The 22,842-nt window shown below is 27.4% G+C and overlaps 2 protein-coding genes across 2 annotated transcripts in view; one reads left to right on the top strand and one right to left on the bottom strand.

The window, feature by feature from the left end:
• LOC117181045 (prolyl 4-hydroxylase subunit alpha-1) overlaps positions 1–22,842 on the top strand; it is a 561,792-nt gene that overhangs the window by 418,674 nt on the left and 120,276 nt on the right. The window lies entirely within an intron of this gene.
• On the bottom strand, positions 507–18,399 carry LOC117181354 (probable helicase with zinc finger domain). Its single transcript, XM_033373944.1, has 6 exons — positions 17,982–18,399; positions 11,897–12,582; positions 8,658–9,344; positions 5,276–5,788; positions 1,234–1,830; positions 507–826 (listed from the first exon to the last, which is right to left on the bottom strand). Exons 1-6 carry the CDS (start codon positions 18,178–18,180, stop codon positions 821–823), a joined length of 2,688 nt encoding a protein of 895 aa, XP_033229835.1. The 5' UTR covers positions 18,181–18,399; the 3' UTR covers positions 507–820.

The following is a 22,842-nucleotide window of genomic DNA, read 5'->3' as shown; positions in this document are numbered from 1 at the left end:
AAAAATTAAGTAAGCTTTCGAAAAAATCCCTTGATCTGAAAATTCCAGGTTTTCCAGCGCCCTATTTTCCTTTAAGCTACTAAAAACATTGCAACAAGAATTCTTTGTCCTTATCTTCGGTCAGATGCTTTTCCCTTAAGCTACAAGAGACACTAAAATAAGAAAGCTAACTCATTTTTTCCAATAAATCTGTATTTTAATAAGAGAATCACATACAATTTATATTGCAATTTAAAAAAATGAAGCACGTTTTGGAAAAAATTCCTTGACTTTAAAAAAAAAAAATCAAAAAGAATTCCAGGTTTTCAAAGACGCTAAAAAACCCTCCTTACAAATTAGATATTACCTTTCTAAATTCATGTAAATTACAAAAATAATGAAAACTTGAATTTTTCTGTGATGAAAAAAGAAATTCCCGGTTTTAAAATAGAATTTCCGGTTTCCGGAACAGGAAGAGAGGATGTGGATGTAGCGGATGGGTCTTGAAACGAGTGTACAAGACATGATCACTTTAAAAGGTGGCATGTACAATGTATTTCGATGTATTTACACATGTGACTTCAAACATGATGCGATTCACCGCGTCGAAACAGCTTAAACTTAATTGCTAACTCTTTCAAAATTAGGCTTACAAAATCATTCTACTGTCTTCCTCAACTTCTGAAATTGAAAGCGCGTTCTCTAAGTATCGCTACAATACAATTAGAAATATAAATCACTCTTCATTCACTATTCACTAAATGCTTCGTTCAAAGACGCTGCTCTGCAAAGGTACTCTAAACTGAGAACTAGCATTTACAATCATCATCTGCAACGGAAATCAATCCTAAAAAAAAGGAAAAAAAAATCAAATATAGAACAAGAACAACAACATCAACTACTACTAATACATTAGAGACGAGTTTTTTTGTTTTGTTTTTAACCCCTAACACAATTTATAATCATTACTTTCAAAGAATTCATCCAGCGGATTTCATCATCATGAAAATAAAATTAAATTAAATTAAATTAAATAAAAATGAAAATAAAAATTAATAATAAAAACCAAACACATTTCCGCAGACTCGTACAATTTCACTCTGCTTAAGAAGAAGGCGCAAGGTTACATAGATTTACATATTATAAATATATATTTATATATATATTTTTTCAAGTAATTATAGTTAATATACTTTACGTTAAAGTTCTGCGATCGGTCCAATCGACCGCGCAATGTATAACGGGATAACTCACTGGCATTGGAACGTATTCCACCCAAAATGGCGGCTGCGGATTCCTCGGGACAAATTCCTGCGCCAGCGGATTCAGTGGCGCCACCGACGGCAATTCCGGAAGTGAATTTAAATGGTAGCTCAGCTCCTCTTCGCTAATTCCGTGAACAGTCGCGGCCTTGAAAAATTGTTGCCAGAGAGTGCGACAACAGCCCGTGGTCAAAAGCGCGACCGGATCGCCCACAACCGCGACCAGACACTTTGCTCGCGTCACCGCTGTATTCAAGAGTCGCGGATTCGTCAGAAAACCGTAGTCGCTGACATTCAATTCAGCCGAGTAGCGACTACAGTGTCTCGTACGAACTGTGCTAATGAAAACGGCGGTAAACTGCTTCCCTTGGACATTGAGGACACGTTCAACATTCACTTCGGAAAGTCGTCGCTTTCGAAGCTCGTTGCGAATCCTCAACACCTGCTCGGAATAGTGAGCCAAAACGCCAATTGAACCCTCCCCATAATGACCCCAGCGCGCCTTCGGCCAGTAGTGCTTTAGCTGCTCAACCCGGGTTACCAACTCGGAGACTTCCTCGTTGTTGAAAAACCCAGTCGAGTGCATTCCCTGCGAAGAGAAAAAACGATATCATTCTGGCATTTTTTAGATTCACCAGTGATTCGGGCGATTTCCCCATAAGCTACTAGAGAGATCGAAAAAATAATCCTTTTTCAGAAAATTCTTAACGTCTTTTCAGACTAGATAGAGCTAGGCATTAAACATTTTTTAAATTAATTTTTTTTTCTGAAAAAGAGCTTCTTATTACCGTTTGGTTGCTTTCCCCTTAAGCTACTAGAGATATAAAGAAGAATCCTCTTTCAGATGTCTGTATTATCATCAGAGAATAAAATAAATTCTTAACGTCTTTTAAAACTAGATGGAGCTAGACATTAAACATTTTTTGAATTAATTTTTTTTTCTGAAAAAGAGCCTTTTATTATCGTTCGGATGCTTTCCCCTTAAGCTACTAGAGAGATCGAAAAAGAATGCTTTTTCAGAAATCTGTACTACCATCTCCTTATTGACGGTCGGGCTCTTTTCCCTTAAGCTACTAGAGAGATCAAAAGAAGAATCCCTTATCAGAAATACCGGTATTATTTTGCCAGGTGTTACGTATTCAAATTTTTAATTACATCTTTGCAGCCTCGATGGAGCTATGCATACATAATTTTTAAATAATTTTTTTTTCTGAAAAAGAGCTTCTTATTACCGTTCGGATGTTTTTCCCTTAAGCTACTAGAGATAGAAAGAAGAATCCTTTTCCAGAAATACACGCATTATTTTTCCAGGTGTTAGAAATCAAATTTGTTCAAGGAAACTCTATTACCATAAGAGAATAACAGTAATTCTTCATGTCTTTTCAGACTAGATGGAGCTATGCATTAATCATTTTTTTAATTAAATTTTTTCTGAAAAAGATCTCCGTATTGTCAGTAGGATGCTATGAATTAAAAATGTTTGAAATTAAATTTTTTTCTAAAAAAAAAATCTCCTTATTGACGGTCGGGCTCTTTTCCCCTTAAGCTACTAGAGAGATCGAAAGAAGAATCCCTTTTTAGAAATACCGGTATTATTTTGCCAGGTGTTACGTATTCAAATTTTTAATTACATCTTTGCAGCCTCGATGGAGCTATTCATACATATTTTTTAAATAATTTTTTTCTGAAAAAAGAGCTCCTTATTGCCATTCGGATGATTTCCCCCTAAGCTACTAGAGAGATCGAAAGAAGAATCCTTTTCAAAAAATACTGGCATTATTTTTCCAGATGTTACGTATTGAAAATTTTCTTAACGTCTTTTCAGACTCGATGTAACTATGAATTAAAAATTTTTCTTTAATTAAATTTTTCCTGAAAAAAGATTTTCTTCTTACTATAGTAAATTCAATTTTGAGCGCTTAAAATTCTTAACATTTCTCAAGTAAAATAATTAAATTTTCAACAAGATAGATAAATTTTAAACCCAACAGTTGTATTTTCAACCAAAAAGATGTATTTTCAAACAAAAAGTTTAATTTTCAATTTTTAAATAAATAGTTGAATTTTTAACTAAAAAATATCAGTTTTCAAAGAAAAAATGAAATATTAAAATTTTCAGTTCAAAAAATTAATTTTCCAGAAAAAAAGCTAATTTTAAACAAATTAATTTTCTTTAAAAAGATGAATTTTCGACAAGAGTTTAACTTTCGATCAAAAAAAAATAATTTTTTGGTTAAAATGATGAATATTTATTTGGTATTCTTTAATTTTTAATAAAACGGATTAATTGTCGATCACTAAGCTTAATTTTTAAACAAAACAATTATTTTTTTACGAAAAAAATCGACTTTTGAAGAAAATATATATTTTTTCACAAAATACATGAATTTTAAACTGAAAAAGATCAATTTTCAAACAAATAGTAGAATTTCAACTTTAAAAAATCAATTTTTAACCAAAAAGGATTTTAATTTTTAAATAAAAAACAGTTAAATTCCACCAAAAAATACAACTTTTCAACATGAGTTGAATTTTAAATTGAGAAAGATTTTTTCAGTCAAGAAAGAAAAAAAATTGCAAACAAACTGTTAAATTTTCAAGCGAAAAATAATAATTTTTTATACCATTAGAGAAGCAGTTTTCAACAAAATATATGGATTTTGACCCAGAAACTTCAATTTTCAACTAAAAAATATAAATTTACAAAGAAAAAATAGAATAGTTAAATTTTCAGTTAAAAAAATTAACTTCAAAAAAAAAAGAATTTTCCAAAAAATTGTTTATTTATTTTTACAACAAAATTTAATTTACAAAAAAATAAAATAGTTAAATTTTCAGTGAAAAAAATTAACTTCAAATAAAAAAAATCCACAAAATTGTTAAATACAGTAATACAAAGCTACCTTTACAAATGAAGTATTATTATTATTATTATTAAAATTTAGATTGCTATTAACAAAAAAAAATTAAATACGCTTTCGAAACAATTCCTTGACTTAAAAAAAATCCTGATATTTCCAATGTAAAAATTCCCTGACAATTCCAGGTAGAGTAGACGCCCTGTTTTCCCTTAAGCTACCAGATATATCGAAAAATGAAACCTGTTTCATTTTTTCCAGGAATCTGTATTATCGTCAGAAATTAACAAAAATTCTGAAGGTCTTTTCAGACTAGATGTAGCCATAAATTAAAAATATTTTTAATTAAATTTTTCCTGAAAAAAGATCATCTTTATGCCGATCCGGTTCTTTTCCCTTAAGCTACCAGATACATGAAAAGAAGAATCCTTTTTAATTTTGTCAATAAATCTTTATTATCATCAGAAAATAACAAAAATTCTGAACGTCTTTTCACACTAGATGTAGCCATAAATTAAAAAGATTTTAAATTAAATTTTTTCTGAAAAAAGATCTTCTCTTTAACGCTGGTCGGGTGTTTTCTCTTAAGCTTCTAGAGACATCGTAAGAAGAATACTTTTTCAGAAATCGATATTATCATCAGAAAATAAAACAAATGCTGAACGTCTTTTCAAACTAGATGTAGCCGTAAGTTAAAAAGATTAAAAATTAAATTTTTCCTGAAAAAAGATCTTTATGCCGATCCGGCTCTTTTCCCTTAAGCTACCAGATACATGAACAGAAGAATCGTTTTTATTTTTGTCAATAAATCTGTATTATCATCAGAAAATAACAAAAAATCTGAAATTCTTTTCAGACTAGATGTAGCCATAAATTAAAAAGATTTCAAATTAAATTTGTTCTGAAAAAAGATCTTCTCCTTAGTGCCGGTTGGGCGCTTTCCCTTAAGCTGCTAGAGGCATCGTAAAAAAATACTTTTTAACGAATCCGTATTATCATCAGAAAATAACAGAAATTCAGAATTTCTTTTCAGACTAGATGCATCAATAAATTAAAAATATTTCAAATTAAATTTATTCTGAAGAAAGATCTTCTCCTTAATGCCGGTTGGCCGCTTTCCCTTAAGCTACTAGATACCAAAACACATACAACAATAAAATAAAAAAAGGAACGCACCTTGACTTCGTTTCCCTCGACGGAATAGAAAGTGAGCGGCGTTTGCTCCGGATGTTTCTGCAAACTCGCTCCAGGTTCGACCTCGCCGCCATAGAAGAGTTCCGAGGTGAGCTTGACTATGTCAGCGTGCGCTCGGTAATTTCGACAAAGCTGAATTCGACAGGGATGATTGGGCTCATAAGTGAGATGAATTCTCTCCAAAAGACTCGTCCCGAGGCCGCGCTCCCTCGCCAGGTCGCTATAAACTTCCGGCGCCAACTGCATCTGATCACCAGCCAGGATGATGCGCGTCCTCTCGTTCGCGAGAGCAAGTGCCGTCAATGCCTCGCACTCGAGGGCCTGCGCGGCCTCATCAATGATGATGTGCGATGGCTCAAGGTCAAGAGGTGTCAGACAGCTGGACGTGGCGAGGGTGGTGATCACCAAGCCACATTCAGCAATGTCCTCTCTCGTAGGATCGCGAAAACGACCACTCATGTCCGTCAGCGTGTACTCACGGACAACTGGATTCACCTGGTGAATTCAATAATAATTCTCGATTGATTTCGAATTTAGAGTCGTAGCGAAGTACAGGCCTTCACAGTCCCTATGGGATTAAATTCGGGACCAAAGGCTACTCTTTTTAGCGCTCAGAGACTAAAAAATTCACGAGAAATTCATAAAATTGCCCGTAGATGGTCACCGTGGGTGAAATTCACCCAAAAAAATTTTCAAACTCTTTGTAGAGTTACAATATTTTAATGGACAATTTTGGTGACAAAAACTATTCAACCTTTTTTTAAAAAATCTTTAAGAATACCTACATATTTTTTTTAAATTTCTAGAACTCAATATTACTGCAGGATCTTAGTTTTTTATAGCTTGGGTGAATTACACCCAGTGTGACCTATATGATATTCGACTCAAGTGTGACTATCTAGTTTTTTTAAAAATCAAGTAAAATTCAAAATAATTCAAATGAATTAAGGGAGAAAAATTATAATAAAAAAATAGCATTGATTTTCGCAAAATTAGAATGAATTTGGAGGAATTTAAGATGAAAATTAAGATGAGAACTTGATGAAATTAATAAAAATTCAAGGCGAATTCCAAAAATAATTTAAAATCTCTTCAAATCGTTGAAACACTACTAATTTCTAACCAAAAAATAATTGAAACGAATTGGAAATAATTTTAAAAATCGAAAAACTTCAATTGATTTCAGTAAAATTACAATGAATTTAGAGGAATTCAAATCAATTCAAAATAAATTTGAAGAAATGACTTAAATAAAAAGATAATGCCTAAAATAAAATTTAACAAAAAGGTAAAATAAAGACTTCAGGATCAATGAAATATTTTTTTTTCTTAAATTAAACGAATTCTACAGAATTCCAAGGAATTGAAAAAAATTGGGTTAATTAATAAAAATTCAGGGTGAATCCCAAAAAAATAATTTTAAATCTCTTTAAATATTTGAAACCCTACTAATTTCTAACCAAAAAATAATTGAAACTAATTGAAGATAATTTTAAAAATCGAAAAAATTCAATTTATTTCAGTAAAATTAGAATGAATTTTGGTTAAAAATTCGTCTTTTGGATTTTTTTTGGTATAAATTAATATATTTTGAGTGAAAATTCCACTACTTGGGTAAAAGTGAAACAGTTTAGTGAAAAAGAATTTTTGCTTTGTTTCAAATTATTATTTCTTAACCGAAAATGTAACTTCCATTTTTTAAGATTGATATTTTTTAGTTAAAAATTCGATATTTTTGGGAGAAAAAAAAATTTGTTTGAAATTTCATTTTTGTTGGGTACAAATGCACCAGTTTCGTGGAAAATTAAGTATTTTGGCTTGAAGGTTCAATAATTTAGATAAACTTTTATTTATCTTTTGAGTAAAAAATCTTTATTTGTTGTAAATTCGCCTTTTTGATTAAACAACTTTTTTCTTTTGTTGAACAAATTAAATTTTTTTATTAAAATATAAACTGTAACACTTTTTCGCTGTAAATTTTTTTTTTGAGAATATTCAACTATTATGTTAAAAATTCGATTATTTAAATTTCATTATTTTGTTAAAAAGTCATCTTTTATAGCAAAAAATACATTTTTTTTTGTTTGAAATAAATTAATAAATTTGACATTTTTATATAAAATACTGTTTTATTCGGTTTATAAAATATGCTATTTCGACTATTTTTTGTATAAAATTAAAATTCTTTTTGGTTGAAAATTCATATACTTAGCTAAAAGTATTTTTTTTTAACATTCGTTTATTTGTTTTCATAATTTTAGTTGAAAACCCTTTTTTTTCTTCAAAATTAAATTATTTGATTGAAAATTATTTTTTCTAGTTGCAAATCAATTGTTTCAACGGAACTTAAACATTTTTGATTCAAAATTGTTTTTCTTAATTTGAAAATTCCAATATTTAGTTTGAACTTCCTGTATTTTATTGAAATTTCGAATTTGTGGGAAAATATTTAGGGTTCTTCGTGCCCATTTTCTCTTTTTGGTTAAAAATTCCTTCGAAAATTCAAAAATTTGGTTAAAAATTACTTTTTCCTCATTCAGAAATAATTTTTTTGAAAATATAACTATTTTGTTTAAAATTCGTTTCTTTTTTTATTGAAAGTTTGTTTTACTAACTGAAAATTTAAGAATTATATTTTTGGTAGGAATTTGATCTTTTCGTTAAAAAATTTTCCGTTCCATATAAAATTTTACTATTCTTTGTTTTTTTAGTCGCAAAAAAAAACGTTTAGTTCAAAAATCTTTCTTTTTTTTTATATAGAAAATTCATCTTTTGGGTTGAAAATTCCACTATTTGATAAAAAAAATTCATCAGCGTGATTACAAATTAATTTCTTTGGCTGAAAATTCATTTCTTTTTAGTTAAAAATTAACTAATGTTGCTGAAAACTCAAAAAGTCTATCTTTTAGATTTGAAAATTCGCGCCCTTTCCAATCTGAAGCGATACATTTTCCCGCGAATTTTAAATCATGTAATTATTATTAATAAATAAAAAATATGATTTTTTAAATCCTAATTCAAAATGCGACCCGGCCACACGATGCTACACTGCCATCTGTTAGAAACTTATGGAACTTACAAATAAAAACATTTAATTTGCAATAAAAAAAATAATGAGCTAATTAATCGTGACAAAAAGTATCCTATCCTTTAAGTTGGACCAAATGACATACAGCGTACAAAATTTCATCAAGATCGGTCAAGTAGTTTCGGAGTTTAGTTGCGACAAACATCGTGACACAAGATTTTTATGGATATAAGCTAGGGGATATTTGTGAGGCCTGCTTGAAGTCACTTTTCTGCGTCTTTTCATTGAATCAAACTGTAAAAGTTGTGATATAGGCTAGATAAACTGATTAATTACCGTATTTCTGGTCCGGCCCTTGTAATAAATCCTGAGCGGCTTGAGTCGCGGATTTTTCGACTCCCGATACCACCCATCAAAGAACTCCTTCACGTACAAGTCAGCCGCACTGTTGCTTTGCGTGCAGAGAATGATTTTACTGTCCATATCATCGAGAAGCATAATTCTCAGCGCCTGGGCAATCGTCGATGTTTTTCCAGTTCCAAAAGGTCCCAGCAAAAGTATCGGCGGCAAAATCTCTTCCTTCGGGGCCATTATCACAGCGACGGCTTTCTTCTGTCTCTCATTCAAGATATGAGTTTGCACCATTTTGTCCCATCTGTTGTTCCAAAGATAATGGTCTTCCCCGTATCTGTGGGTCGAGGGTGGAAAGACAAGTTGCGTGTTCGGCAGACAATCTATCGCTCGATGCCATTCGCAGAAGGGCATCCGATTTAGGACAAATTGGACCTGAACTTTCAGATCGGTGTCCGTTTTGAAGCCGAGTTTCTCGACACAAGTTTTCGAGAGACGCGCATAAATTGTATGATTGCATTTGTCTTCGACATGCGCCTCGAAAACCGGCTCATCCGAATTCTTCTCGCTTGGCACATCGCCAATCAATCGCCTAATCAAAATACTATTGCAGCCACGCAGAAGCAGTCGACCACACTTTGTGTCTTCCGTAATCTCGCGGCCCAAGGGAAGCTAGAGACAAAATTAAAAACAGTTCCTGAAGATTATGTGATTAGAAAATGATTGAAATCTGTACGCGGAACAAGTCTTTTTTTTTTTAATTCAAATCGAATGTAAGGGATCGTACTTGAATTATAATTATCTTTTTAATTATAAATTTTATTGTGTAGTTGAAAATTGAATCATTTTCTTCAAAATAAATCCTTTTTGGTTGCAAATTCAACTGTCTTGTTAACAAACAAAAAAATTCGAGGGGGGTAAAAATGCAGCTCCTTTCGTAGAACATTAAACTTTTGTTTAACATTCATATGTTGGCGCTGAAAAGTCAACTGTAATCTTTGTTCGATGAGAACCATTTTTTTCTGAAAATTTGTCTTCTTGATTTAAAAATTCACCTATTTTAATAGAATTTTCATTTTACTTGGACAACAATGCAACTCTTTTATTGCAAATTTAACAATCTTATTTAAAAATTCATACTTTTTCTTTAAAAATTCCGACTATATATCAGAAAATAAATTTATTGTTTTCAAATCTTACTTTTGGGATTAAAAAGTCAACTGGAATCGGGACGACTGAAAAATCCCGAAAAATAAAATTCCCGAATAATAAAATTTCCGGAAAATAAAAATACCAAAAATTAGCGAATTATAAAATATCCGAATAAAAACATTTCTGAATTATAAAATTCCCAAAATTAAACATGAAAAATAACTAGGAAAAATAGTATTTCAAAATTATATTTGTTATCAATAAAACTTATTTATAAAAAAATTGTGATTCTTTAATTTCGGGAATTTTTCAATTTGGATATTTTATAATTCGGAAATTTTCTGTCAGGAATTTTCCAATTTAGTAATATTATTAACTGCCGGGAATTTTATTATTCGGGAATTTTCCAATTCTGTATTTTTATTTTTCGGCAAGTTTATTATTCGCGAATTTTCTAATTCGGGAATTTTATTTTTCGAGATTTTTCAGTCGTCCCCTGGAATCTTCTTTGGATAAAAATTTTAACATTTTTTTTAAAATTCGTCTCTTTATGATGAGATTTCGTCTGTCTCAAATATAAAAAAGTGAAAAATCTGTATTGGTTTAAAAATTAGTATTTTTTATTACAAATTTTTTTTGGTATAAATTTAATTTTTTTGGATTGAAACATAAACTATGACTTTTTTGTTGAAAGTTCATCTTTTAAGGTTGCAAATTCAACTATTATGTTCAAAATTTAATTATTTTCTACAAAATTGAAGTATTTTGTTGAAAAGTAATCTTTGGTTTTAAAAAATACATTTAATATTTTTTAATCAATCAATAATTAATAAAGGAATTTTTGCAAATTCGCAAAAATATTCCCTGGGAAATTATCTTTTTTTTAGTTATTAGTTTTATTATTTTATTGAAAATTACAACTGTTTTGTTGGAAATTCGTTAAGCTGAAAATTCTCCGTTTTCGGTAAAAATATAATTTTCTTGGTCTGAAATTTCATTTTTGTTGGGTAAAAATGAATCAGCTTCGTGGAAAATGAACTTTTTGTTGAAAAGTAATATTTTTTGGTTTAAACATCAAATTTTTGTAGAAAAAATTCGTCTTTTAGCTTAAAAGTTCACTAATTTAGATAAAATTTTATTTCTTTCTTGAGCAAAAAATGAAAAGTCATCTTTTTAGTAGAAGAGACATTTTTTCTTTGGAATAAATTAATAAAGTTGTATTTTTATTTTAAATACTGAAATACGCGCTATTTTTAATACCAAACACTAGAATTTTCAACTAAAAATTAAATATTTTGAAACAAAAGAGATCAATTTTAAACAAAATAATTTTGAAGTTCCAAAATTAATTTTCAATAAGAAAAAACAAATTTTCAATAAAAAGAATTGATATTACAAAAAAAGTTTAAATATTAAATAAAAAATAAAAAAAAATAAAAAAATTTTAAGATTTTTTTTAGTTGTAGGAAATCGAATTAAATGTTTCGATAGATTGGTAATTTTCATCTTAAAATATTTTTTTGTTTTAGAGGATATTAACAAATATTTGGTAAAATTTGAGTTTAAAATGTATATATTTAGGACTTTCAAAAATTTCGAAATAAAAAAAAAAATTTAATAAGCTTACCAAAAAATATTCCTATTTTTTTATAAATTCATAAATTTCTAAAAGTTTTGAATATTCTTTTACAATATTTTCAAAATGTTTAAAATCAGCAAAAAAATAAAATATTTCCATTTTGTTAATTTTTTTTTTTAATTCTGAACTGAAAAAAAAGAATTTTAATTTTCACCGGAAAAAATGAATTTACAAATTAGCAAATATTGCAAAAAAAAAGGTTTTAATATTAAATAAATAAAAAAAAACAGTTGAATTTAAAAAAAAAAGAGAGAAATTTTAAATAAAATACTTAAGTTTCGAGTTGAATTAGCCATAAAAAAGTATGTTAAAATTGTTAATTTTTTCGAGCTTATAATAAAATTAACATCTTGAACCATTGGGTGAATTGAAGTACGGTCCCTAAAAAAATTGTTCCGAAATTGAAAAGAAACAACAACAAAAAATGTCACACCTGTGCAAAAAGTTCGCCGGGTGGTGCATATTTGGCAAGGCTCGATCCATCCGTGTCGGAATTGAGAATATAACAAGAAGAGAGTCTCAAATGGGCAGCTTCATTGTACCTGGCAACCTGCTCATGCCTGGCCAATTCCTCGACAGTTACCAATTCATGAAGCCGCCCTTTGTAATTAGTCGGAGTGAGAGACTCCTCGGTGAGGGTGGCGTGTGTCAGGAAGAAGTTATTCGTTTCCGGATAAGGATAGACTTTAGCTAAATAGACTTCGCGCGGATCCTTGGCAGGCACAAAAGGAGAGCTAAATGGAACGCAATCCTGATGTGCCTCATTCAACAAACGCTGATTTAAATTCAGAACGTAGAGGCTCGCATCTTTGAGCCTTTTTAGATCCTCTTCCGGTACGCAGTCGACGCAGATTTTTCGCAGCATCACCGGATGCTCGTCGCCGAAACCAAAGAGGACATTTTGCCGAAAAGTTCCGAATTCATCGGTGGAAAAAATCACCTCGACTTCGTAAGTGGCCTCGAATTTTGGCGAGCCGTTGCACTCCAATTCGTAGTCGGTGGCTTGCCATTCTTGGCCATTATTTACTCCTCGACATTTGAATTCGTTCGTTACGGACTTCAGATTGAAGTTCTTCCGATGACTGTCCAGTGCAAGAGCCACATTCTTGAGGCGCTTGTCTAGAGATTAAGACATAGTCAAGATTCTATGCTTTCAATTTTTATTTATTTATTTTTTAGTGAACATTGATTAAGCATTTGGAAAATAATGAAATGAATATATAAGGTGGCTTAAAGCTTTTTAAAGACTATTTTTTTCTGAAAACAGAGATCTTTTAAGGATTTTACCATTAAGCTACTAAAGAGCGTTACTAAAGCGCTTGGTATATATGCGCTTTTCTAAAGATGAAGACACAGTCAAGATTCTATGCTTTCAATTCTTATTCGTTATTTTATTTGTTTTTAAGTGAAAATTTATTAAGCATTTGTAAAATAATGAAATGAATATATAAAGTGGCTAAAAGCTTTTTAAACACAATTTTTTTTCTGAAAAAGAAGAGATCTTTTGAGGATTTTACCATTAAGCTATTAAAGAGCGTTACCACTAAGCTACTAAAGAGCTTGGTATATATGCGCTTTTCTAAAGATGAAGACATAGTCAAGATTCTATGCTTTCAATTTCTATTCATTTTTTTAAATTTTTTTTTAGTAGAAATTGATGAAGCATTTAGAAAATAATAAAATGAATATATAAAGTGGCTTAAAGCGTTTTAAACACAATTTTTTTCTGAAAAGAGAGGTCTTTTGAGGATTGCAATTAAGCTACTAAAGAGTGTTACCACTAAGCTACAGAGATTTGCAATATAAAATTGTTAGATAATATAAAAATAGAACAATCTAGTGAATAGCGACTGAACAGAATTATTTTCTTCTGTTACAGACTGAATTTAAGTTGCCACGAAAATGATAAAAGGATGGACATTTTTCCAGAATCTAGATCATAAATATTCTTGATATATATGCGCTTTTACAAAGACGAACACAATTGATTTCAGTTTTGTTCGTTTTTTTTTTTTTTGAAGTGAAAATTGATGAAGGGTTTGAAAAATAATAAAATAAATATATAAAGTGGCTAAAAGCTATTTTAAACACAATTTTTTTTCGGAAAAAAGAGAAACCTTTGGGGGGATTTTACCATTAAGCTACTAAATAGTGTTACAACCAAACTACTAAAGAGTGTTACCACTAAGCTACTAAAAAGCGTTACCTTTAAGCTAATACAGCTCTACAATATGAGAATGTTAGGCAATATAAAAAATAGAACAATCTAGTAAAGAGCGACTGAAAAATAATTATTTTCTTCCTTTAAAGACTGAATTAAAGTTGCCACGAAAATGATAAAAGGAGATACATTTTTCCAGAATCTAGAATAGAAATATTTTTGGTATATATGCGCTTTTCTAAAGATGACATAGTCAAGATTCTATGCTTAAATATTTTTATTCATTTTTTTTTTTTAGTGGAAATTGATGGAGCATTTGGAAAATAATAAAATAAATATATAAAGTGGCTAAAAGATTTTTAAACACAAATTTTTTTCTAAAAAAAAAATGTATCTTTTGAGGATTTTACCATTAAGCTACTAAAGAGCGTTACCACTGGCAAAAGGAGATGTACTTGAAGTTCTGAACATTAAAATGAACGAAGTATTTTTTCCCAATTCTATTTTATCTATAAATATTCTTCTAACTATTATAAAAAAATCCATTATAATTTTGCTTTAGTTAATATAATATTTACAATACAAATTGACAAACATTTTAGCTATTTTTTTATAGTTTACAGTCATCAGTAAAAAACATTCGTTAATTTGAACGTTCAGAACTTCAGCACATTAAAAGGAGGTACATTTTTCCAAAAATTTTCAATTTTGTTCGTTATTAAAAAAATTAATGAATCAGTTGGAAAATAAGATGCGGAAAATGTGAGATAATTTACAAAGAGGCAAGCTTTTTAAATAGAATTTTTTTCTGTGGAAAAAGAGATCTTTTGATGATTTTACAATTAAGCTACTAGAGAGCGTTACCAATAAGCTACTCGATCCTTAAGATCTGAAATTGTTTGGTAATATAAAAAATAGAAAAACCTAGCAAAGAACGATCGAAAAAAATTATTTTCTTCATTAAAGACTGGATTTAAGTTGCCACGAATTTAGAAAATAATATAAATATATAAAGGGGTTTAAAGCTTTTTGAATATAATTTTTTCCCCTTGAAAAGTAGATCTTTTGAGGATTTTACCATTAAGCTACTACAGAGCGTTACCACTAAGCTACTAGAGCGCTACGATCTGAAATTGGCAGGAAATATAAAAAATAGAAAAATGCAGTAAATAACGATTGAAAAAAAATATTTTCTTCTTTAAAAGACTGAATTTAACTTGCCACGAAAGTGATAAAAGGAGGTATATTTTTCCAGAATCCAGATCATAAATATTCTTTGTCTTATCACTGTATAAATTAGCCTCTGATAAATGAAAGACAACTTTTCAAATTTATTTTCGTTTCCAAATATAAACAGTGAACTCGGTTTGATAAAGAGATACTGATTTACTTTTATGTTTGCCTCTTCAAGTTATGACAATGTAAAATTAATTCAACATAATTTAATCATATTCTTGTTAAAGGATCAAAATATCCTTTTTGAAAATTTACAGGAGAAATAACTGAAATTAATTTTAAAAATTAGGTCTCCAGAGTTTTTAAACTCATATTGAATTAAAAATTGAGAAAAATGCATGAAATTAAAATGCAAATTACTTCTTTTTGGGGAGAAAAAAATTCGAAATCTTAGAATTTTACAAATTTGAGATATTCGAATTTGAAATTTTATTTATTAAAACCCTGAACAGTTTAAAAATTTTATTTAAAATTTAAAAAATTTGAAATTAAAGCGGTTAAAAACTATACACTAATAGAATATTTCACTAGGCCTTGAAAATGAATTTAAAAAAAGTTTAATTATGAAAACATTAATTTAATGTTATTTAATAATTTTCAGCTTTCGAATGTCATTATCATTGTATATTTGGATAACAAATCTGACGCCATAAAAAAGATAAGAAGTGCTTAAAAAAAATACAAATCATATTTTGCATTAGTTTCTTGATTTATTAGATTGTGGAGTTCCAGTTTGTTATTGGTTTTTTGTTAAAAACATTTTTTTTCGTACGCGATGAGAATGCAAAAAAATAACTAAAAAACGGATTCTTGCACTCATTTCAAAGGCGAAAGTATTTTTCCGAAGTATTATTTTAAAAAATATATATATTTTTTTTATTTTTACAAGCATTTACACACTTTTGGAATTTTTTAGAATCAATAGAAAAAATTGGAAAAAAGTATTTTATTATTATATATTTTTTCATTGATAATAAAATTATGTTTTGTTTCTTTTAATTAATGACATTGAAATTTATTAAATAAGTAAACTTGGATTCTTTATTTTGAATAAATATTTAAAAATTTATTTTCTTAATATTTCATTTATTTAAATTATTAAATTTAAATAAATATAATGTAAATAATAAAATGTATAGAATTTATGTTATAATTATACTAATTTTCAAACCTTTAACAAAAATAAGATCAATTTATTCTTAAAATTATATTATATAATTCTTTAATTAATTATACAAAATTTATAACATTAATTCCAATAATTATTAAAAAAATATATATATATAAAATAGATAAAATTTTTCATTTTAAATTTAAAAAAATTAATATGTGAATTTTAATTAACATACTTTGCAGTTTTGAAACATAAATTAAAAAAATGCAAATCATAGTTTTTGGTAGATTTATTAGAATTTGGAGTTCCATTTTTTATTCGCTTTTTGTTAAAAACATGTTTTCTTCATACGCGATGAGAATGCGAAAAAAATAAGACAACAATTTCGGGATTTAAAAATATTTTAAATATTTTAAAAGATTCCTGATAATTCCATTTAATTGGTTTTTTTTTTTTTTTTACAATTTGGCAAATTTGTTACATATTCTATTTAAACAAATTTTACAAAAATAGAAAAAACATTGGAATTTTTCACACAAATCTTACGATTTTTTTTTAATTGTAGGAAATCATATTAAATGTTTCCAAAGCTTTCTAATTTTTATCTTAAAATTTAATTTTTTAAATAAAAAATCATTTAAAAATCGTGAATGAGAATTTTTTGATTTTAGAGGATATTAACAAAGATTCGGTAAAATTTGAGTTTAAAATATATTTAGGACATTTAAAAATGTCGAAATAACAAAATATTTGATCAAATTACGAAAATATTGTCAAGGTAGAAAATATTTGTAATTTCTTTTTAAATTATTCGCATTTTTCCTATTTTCTAAAATAAATTCTTAAAATAATTTTGTCTTGAATAAAAAATTATTGTAATTTTTCTGATAACTCTTCAGAAAAATTGTTTATTATAAGTTTTTAATATTTCTATACTTTTTCTTTTAAATATTTAAAAATTTACAGTTTTTCACGTTTTGAATATTTTTTCAATACTTAAATTATTTTTGAATCTTTCCGAAACATCTAAATATATCTTAAAATGAATTTTTTCTAATTTCGCTAAATTGCAAAATTTTGGGTACGGCTGAAAAATCTTGAAAAATAAAATTCCGGAATTGGAACAATTCTCGACGGAAAATTTCGCAATTCAAATCATAATTTTTTTTGTTATAAAAATTATTTATTTACTAGAAATACAGTAATCAAATGTTTATAAAAAAACTTAAGTTTCTAAAATTATTTGAATTTAAAATAATAATTGAGAAAAAATGTCATTTAAATGTTTTTCAACCAATTATTGTTATTAAAGATTCAAATAATAATTGTAGAAACTATAAAAATTAAAAATATATTTTTCATGAAAATATTTCATAATTAGTATTTTTAATAAGTACATAATGTTTATTTTTAGAAAAACCATTATTTAAATTAGGGATTTTTTAGTTCTAAATTTTCATTTAATTTTTTTCGGAGTTTTTTTCGGAGCACACATTTTTAGTTGGCAAAAAAACTTAAAAATTAATTTAAAAAAATGAAAATTATAGTTTTTGAAGATTTTTTAATCTGTAAAAGTTCCTTTTTTGACTGTTTTGTTATTGTTAAAAATATAAGTTTGCTCCAAACTAGATGGGAATGCAAATTAAGTGTTCCTGAAAAAGATTATTCTTCGAGATAATTCACCTTTTTTTTTGGAGTCTTCATCAGAAAAATTGTCTCGCATTAAACCAACAATAAATCAAACAAAAAGCCATACTGAAAATCTTCGAAAAATGAAATATTCCCTCCTAAATCTCTGATTAAAAAAAAAAAACCAAATTATTTCCACTCGTAAAATGGCTCAGCCGATTGAGAAAATTGTCGAGCACGTGTTGAACGGAAGTGACCTATTTAGCCCGGAAAATCGTGAGCAGTGTTTCCCGCGGAGAAAAATGAATAATGAAAATGCAGGCAGCTGTTTTTGAGGGCTGATAATGGTAAAACGATTGACAATTGACGTAGTCTCACCGATGGCGTGAATTTTGAAGTTGTAGACTCTCTCGACGAACTTGTGGGTAATCCTGACATTTTGTTCGGTATTGGGTTCCTCCACAATGACTTGACTCGGATCATTGGCCCTCACCCATTTTCGGTGCACGGCTTTCGCGAAACATAGGAACGACATAACCTCGTTGTTGATAAGAGCGATTTCGGCCATGGTGGCCATAAGCGAGGTTCGCGATCCGACGGCACAACGATGTGGGAGACTTAGTGCTGGGATTTTCTTGCTTATCGCGGCCGTGTGGTATCGGAGGACAGGCGAGGTGTTTTCGCGATGCACGCGAATTACATTTTTCGATGTGGAAACGCGTTCAGTGAAGTACTTTTGGGAAGAGTGACGTTTTAGAAAACGACGCGATGCACCTCCTCCGCAGACACTGCGCCGCTGCGCGACGGCTAAAGATGGCGCTTGCCGACCCGTTGTCTCTGCGCGTGCGTCGAAAGTACTGGCGGCGACATCTACCGGCGAGGATGGGTGCTGATTTCGGGGAGACCTGCTATACCGACGGTGGGTTGTGATAGGGCGCGAAAATTCAAAAGTCAAGAATTTGGTGGAGATTGAAGCAACAAGTTGGAGTCGAAATTAAAACAGAGTTCACGATTCTGAAGCGGTATTTCATTTTTTAAGTGAGTAAGGATTTTATTTTGGAATTATTTGACAAATTTACACGATTTATGTTTGAAACGTTTTTTTTTTTATTTAAAACTGTTCTGTTTTCTTAACAAATTAAAAAAAAATTATTCCAAGAGACCGAAAATTTTAGAAAAATAAATATCCGAATACTAAAAATTCCAGAAAAAAAGGCTTGAAATATAAAATTCTCAAATTTATAAAATTGCCGAAATATTACAATCCTGACTTAGAAAATTTTCGAAAATTCAAATCCCCGAAAAATGTACATATCAGATAATTTAACAATCTTCGAATAATAAAATTTCCGACAGTTTATAATATTACCGAATTTTAAAAATCCCGAATAGTAAAATTCCCGACACAGTGTTTGAATGTAAACAATTGAGAAATTTGTTTATTAATCATATTTCTCCATTCAAATTAAAATAAACATTAAAACAAAAGTTTTAGTTGGTACATTATTTTGCGCATTAATTGGCACATTAAAAAAATGCATTTTAAATTTAGAACAAAATTAAAACAAAAAAATTAATTTAAAAAATATTCTTTGATCAGAATATTGCATCACTATACTTTTAATAAATAAATAATATTGTTTTCTTGATACGTGATGAAAACGCCAAAAAAGTGTAGCAATTTCGGGATTTCAAAAATAATTTTAATATTGCGAAAAAATTATCTATGTACGAAAAATGCAGGTTAAAATATTTCTGGCAAAGATTAATTTTTTTTTTATTCTGGAAATCTTCCATTATTTTATATATTCTCTTAAAATGAATTAAGAATTTTTAATTTCCCGAATAATAAAATTTCCGACACAGTCTTTGAACGTAAACAATTAAAAATGTTGTGAAACAGAATGGTTCGAATGTAAAGAAATGACAGATTTGTTTATTAATCATATTTATCCATTCTGAATAAAAAAATGAAATATTAACACAAAATTTTTATTTGATACATTAATTTGCACATTAATTGGCACATTAAAAAAAATGAATTTTAAATTTAGAACAAAATTAAAAAAAAAATACCATAAAATTTAAAAAATATTCTTAGATAAATATATTGCATGACTGTATTTTTAATAAATAATTAATATTGTTTTCTTGATACGCTATGAAAACACGAAAAAAATAATAGGTCAAAATATTCCTGACAAAAATTAATCTTCTCTTGATTTTTTTTTTTTTTAATTTGGAAATCTTCCAATTTTTTTTATATATTCTCTTAAAATGAATTGAGAAAAAATAGAAAAATGGTTGAAATGTTTCTCACAAATCTTATAATTTTTTTTTTAATTGTAGAAAATCATAATGAGTGCTTTGAAAGCTTTTTGAATTTTCTTTTAGAATTAATTTTTCAAAATAAAAGATCTTAACAAAATTTTCCATGAATCCTAAGAAATTTTTTTGACAGGACTACCCAATTTAAGACCAAATTCGTTATTTTTAAATTATTTACATTTTTCCTTCATTTTAAAAATAAATTTCAAAGAATTTTGAATATCTTTTAAAATTATTCGAATTTGTCCTAAAAATTAGAAATTAATTCTGCATATTAAAAAAATTTGCCTTAAAATCTTCCGGATTCTTCTTTTACAATATTTTGCAACTTTTTTTGAATATTCCCTTGAAATAAAATTTCTAAAATAAAAAATTAATAAAAATATTCCCACAATTCGGCAAAAAATGGTTTATTATTAAAAATATTCAAAACTTTTTTTTTTGAATATTCAGAAATCTACAATTTCAATCTGCAATATTTGAAATTGAAAATCCCTGTAATTATAAAATTGCTGAAATATAAAAATCTTGTCTTGAAAAATTCTCTAAAATTGAATTACCCGAACAATTTAGAATATTGGATCATTTAACAATTCTCAATAATAAAATTTCTGACAGAATGTTTGAATGTAAACAATAAAACATTTTATAAAAGGGAATTTTTCGAAAGTAAACAATTGATAAATTTATTTATTAATCATATTTATTCATCTAAAATACAATCATAAAATATTAAAAGAAAATTTTCTGATGTTTACTTTATTTTGTTTAAATTTCAAATAACAATAATTTAAAAAAATATATTAATGCAAAAGAGCAATATTTTTATTACAAGAGCAATAATATAAAAAAAACGACTATGCACATTTAAAAAAAAAACTTGGATCTTAAACTTAGAAAAAAATACAATCAAAATTAAAAAAATCTTCATTAATAAAAATATTGTATTGCTTTATTTTTAATAAACAAATAATATCGTTTTCTGGATATGTGATGAAAATGCAAAAATATCATAATTGTAACTATTTTGGGATTTCAAAAATAATTGTAATATTCTGAAAAAATGACCTAAATACGAAAAATTCAGGTTTAAATATTCCTGAGAAAGATTAATCTTCCTTTGTTTTTTTTTTAATTTAAAAAATCTGTAAATTTTTTATATATTCTATTAAAATGAATGGAGAAAAAACAGACAAATCGTTAAAATTTTTCTCACAAATCTTATATATTTTTTTTTACTTGGAGAAATTCATATAAAATGTTTTGAAAACTTTTTGAATTTTCTCTTGCAATTAATTCAAAAATATCAAAAAATTTTCCATGAATCCTTAGAAATTTGTTAACAGTACTTTACCAAATTTAAGGCCACATTCGTTCTTTTTAAATTATTTGAATTTTTATTACATCTCAAAACTAAATTATGTGTAGATTTCTAAACGTTTTGAATATCTTTTTAAATGATTCGAATTTTTCCTAAATATTAAAATCTTCTCGAAAATCTCTTGGAAAATTTAAATACCCGAACAATTTAGAATATTAGATCATTTAACAATTCTCGAATAACAACATTTCCGGAAAACGTTTAAACGTAAACAATTAAAAATGTTTTAAAAGAGAATGTTTCGAATGTAAAAAATTGACGAATTTTGTTATTAAATATATTTAATCATCCAAAATGCAATAATAAACTATAAAAACAAATTTGTTTATGTTTACTGTGATTTGTTTAAATTTGAAATATCAATAATAAAAAACTGTTAATTGAAAAAAACGATTTCAAAAATAATTTTAATATTCCGAAAAAATTATCTATATACGAAAAATTCAGGTTAAAAGATTCCTGACAAAGATTAATCTTTCTTTTATTATTTCTTTTTAAAACATTCAAAATCTCTAAATTTTGTTACATATTCTCCTAAAATGAATTAAGAAAATAAACAGAAATCATTCAAATTTTTCTCACAAATCTTATGATTTTTTTAATTGTAAAAATAATATTAAATGTTTTGAAATCATTTTCAAATTTCTCTTAGAATTATCATTCGAATTTTTCCTACTTTTTTCAAATAAATTCTATATAAATTTGAAAATGTTTTTAATATATTTTAAAACAATTTGAAATTTCCTTAAAAATTCTCAGCAAGCTTCTATATTTTCTCGAACTCAGTAGAAATCTGTATTTTGTTTAAATTTTTTTTTTAATATTCTCAAATTTTAATTAATTTCTTAATCTTTCCAAAATTTCTAAAACTTCTGAATATTTTCTAAATTTATTCCAATTTTTTCCTAATTTTTTTTTAATTCTCTTAAAATCCTTGAGATTTTTCCCTGATCATTTTGGAAATCTTTTGCAATGTTAAGAAAAATGTAACCGTCTTAAGATTATTTTTTGAATTGATTTAAAGTTCAACTCAAATATATGTTTACATCATTCGAAACATTCTTTTTTTTAAATTGTGCATTATTAAAAAAATTTCCTTGCAATCTTTCGAATTCTTTTTTCTTCATTTTCGGAAATCTTTTGTAACTTTTTAAAATGTTTTAAAATAGTCTCTTTATGTTAGAATAAATTATTTAAAGTAAAAAAAATAATTTATATTTTCCCACAAATCTTAAAAAGCTAATCTAATTTTCATTTAAATTTTGTTATCTTGCAAAATTGAAAAATTTCAAATTAAAATATTTTAAACCTTTTTTTAGAAGTTTTAGGCATTTTGGAAATATCGAAGAAATTTAAAAATATTTGATACACTTTATTAAATCTTTCCAAGATATAAAATATTCGCAATAATATTATTTAAAATTATACGATTGTATTTTTTTTTAATTCCGCATAAAGTTATAAAACTTTTAAATGTCTTATGAAATGATTCAAAATTTTCCTAAAAATTAAAATGAAAAGAAATTCTGT

The sequence above is a fragment of the Belonocnema kinseyi genome, chromosome 10 (genome assembly GCF_010883055.1).
Source record: "Belonocnema kinseyi isolate 2016_QV_RU_SX_M_011 chromosome 10, B_treatae_v1, whole genome shotgun sequence".
Taxonomy (NCBI): domain Eukaryota; kingdom Metazoa; phylum Arthropoda; class Insecta; order Hymenoptera; family Cynipidae; genus Belonocnema; species Belonocnema kinseyi.
This window is presented reverse-complemented; position numbering and strand designations above follow the sequence as displayed.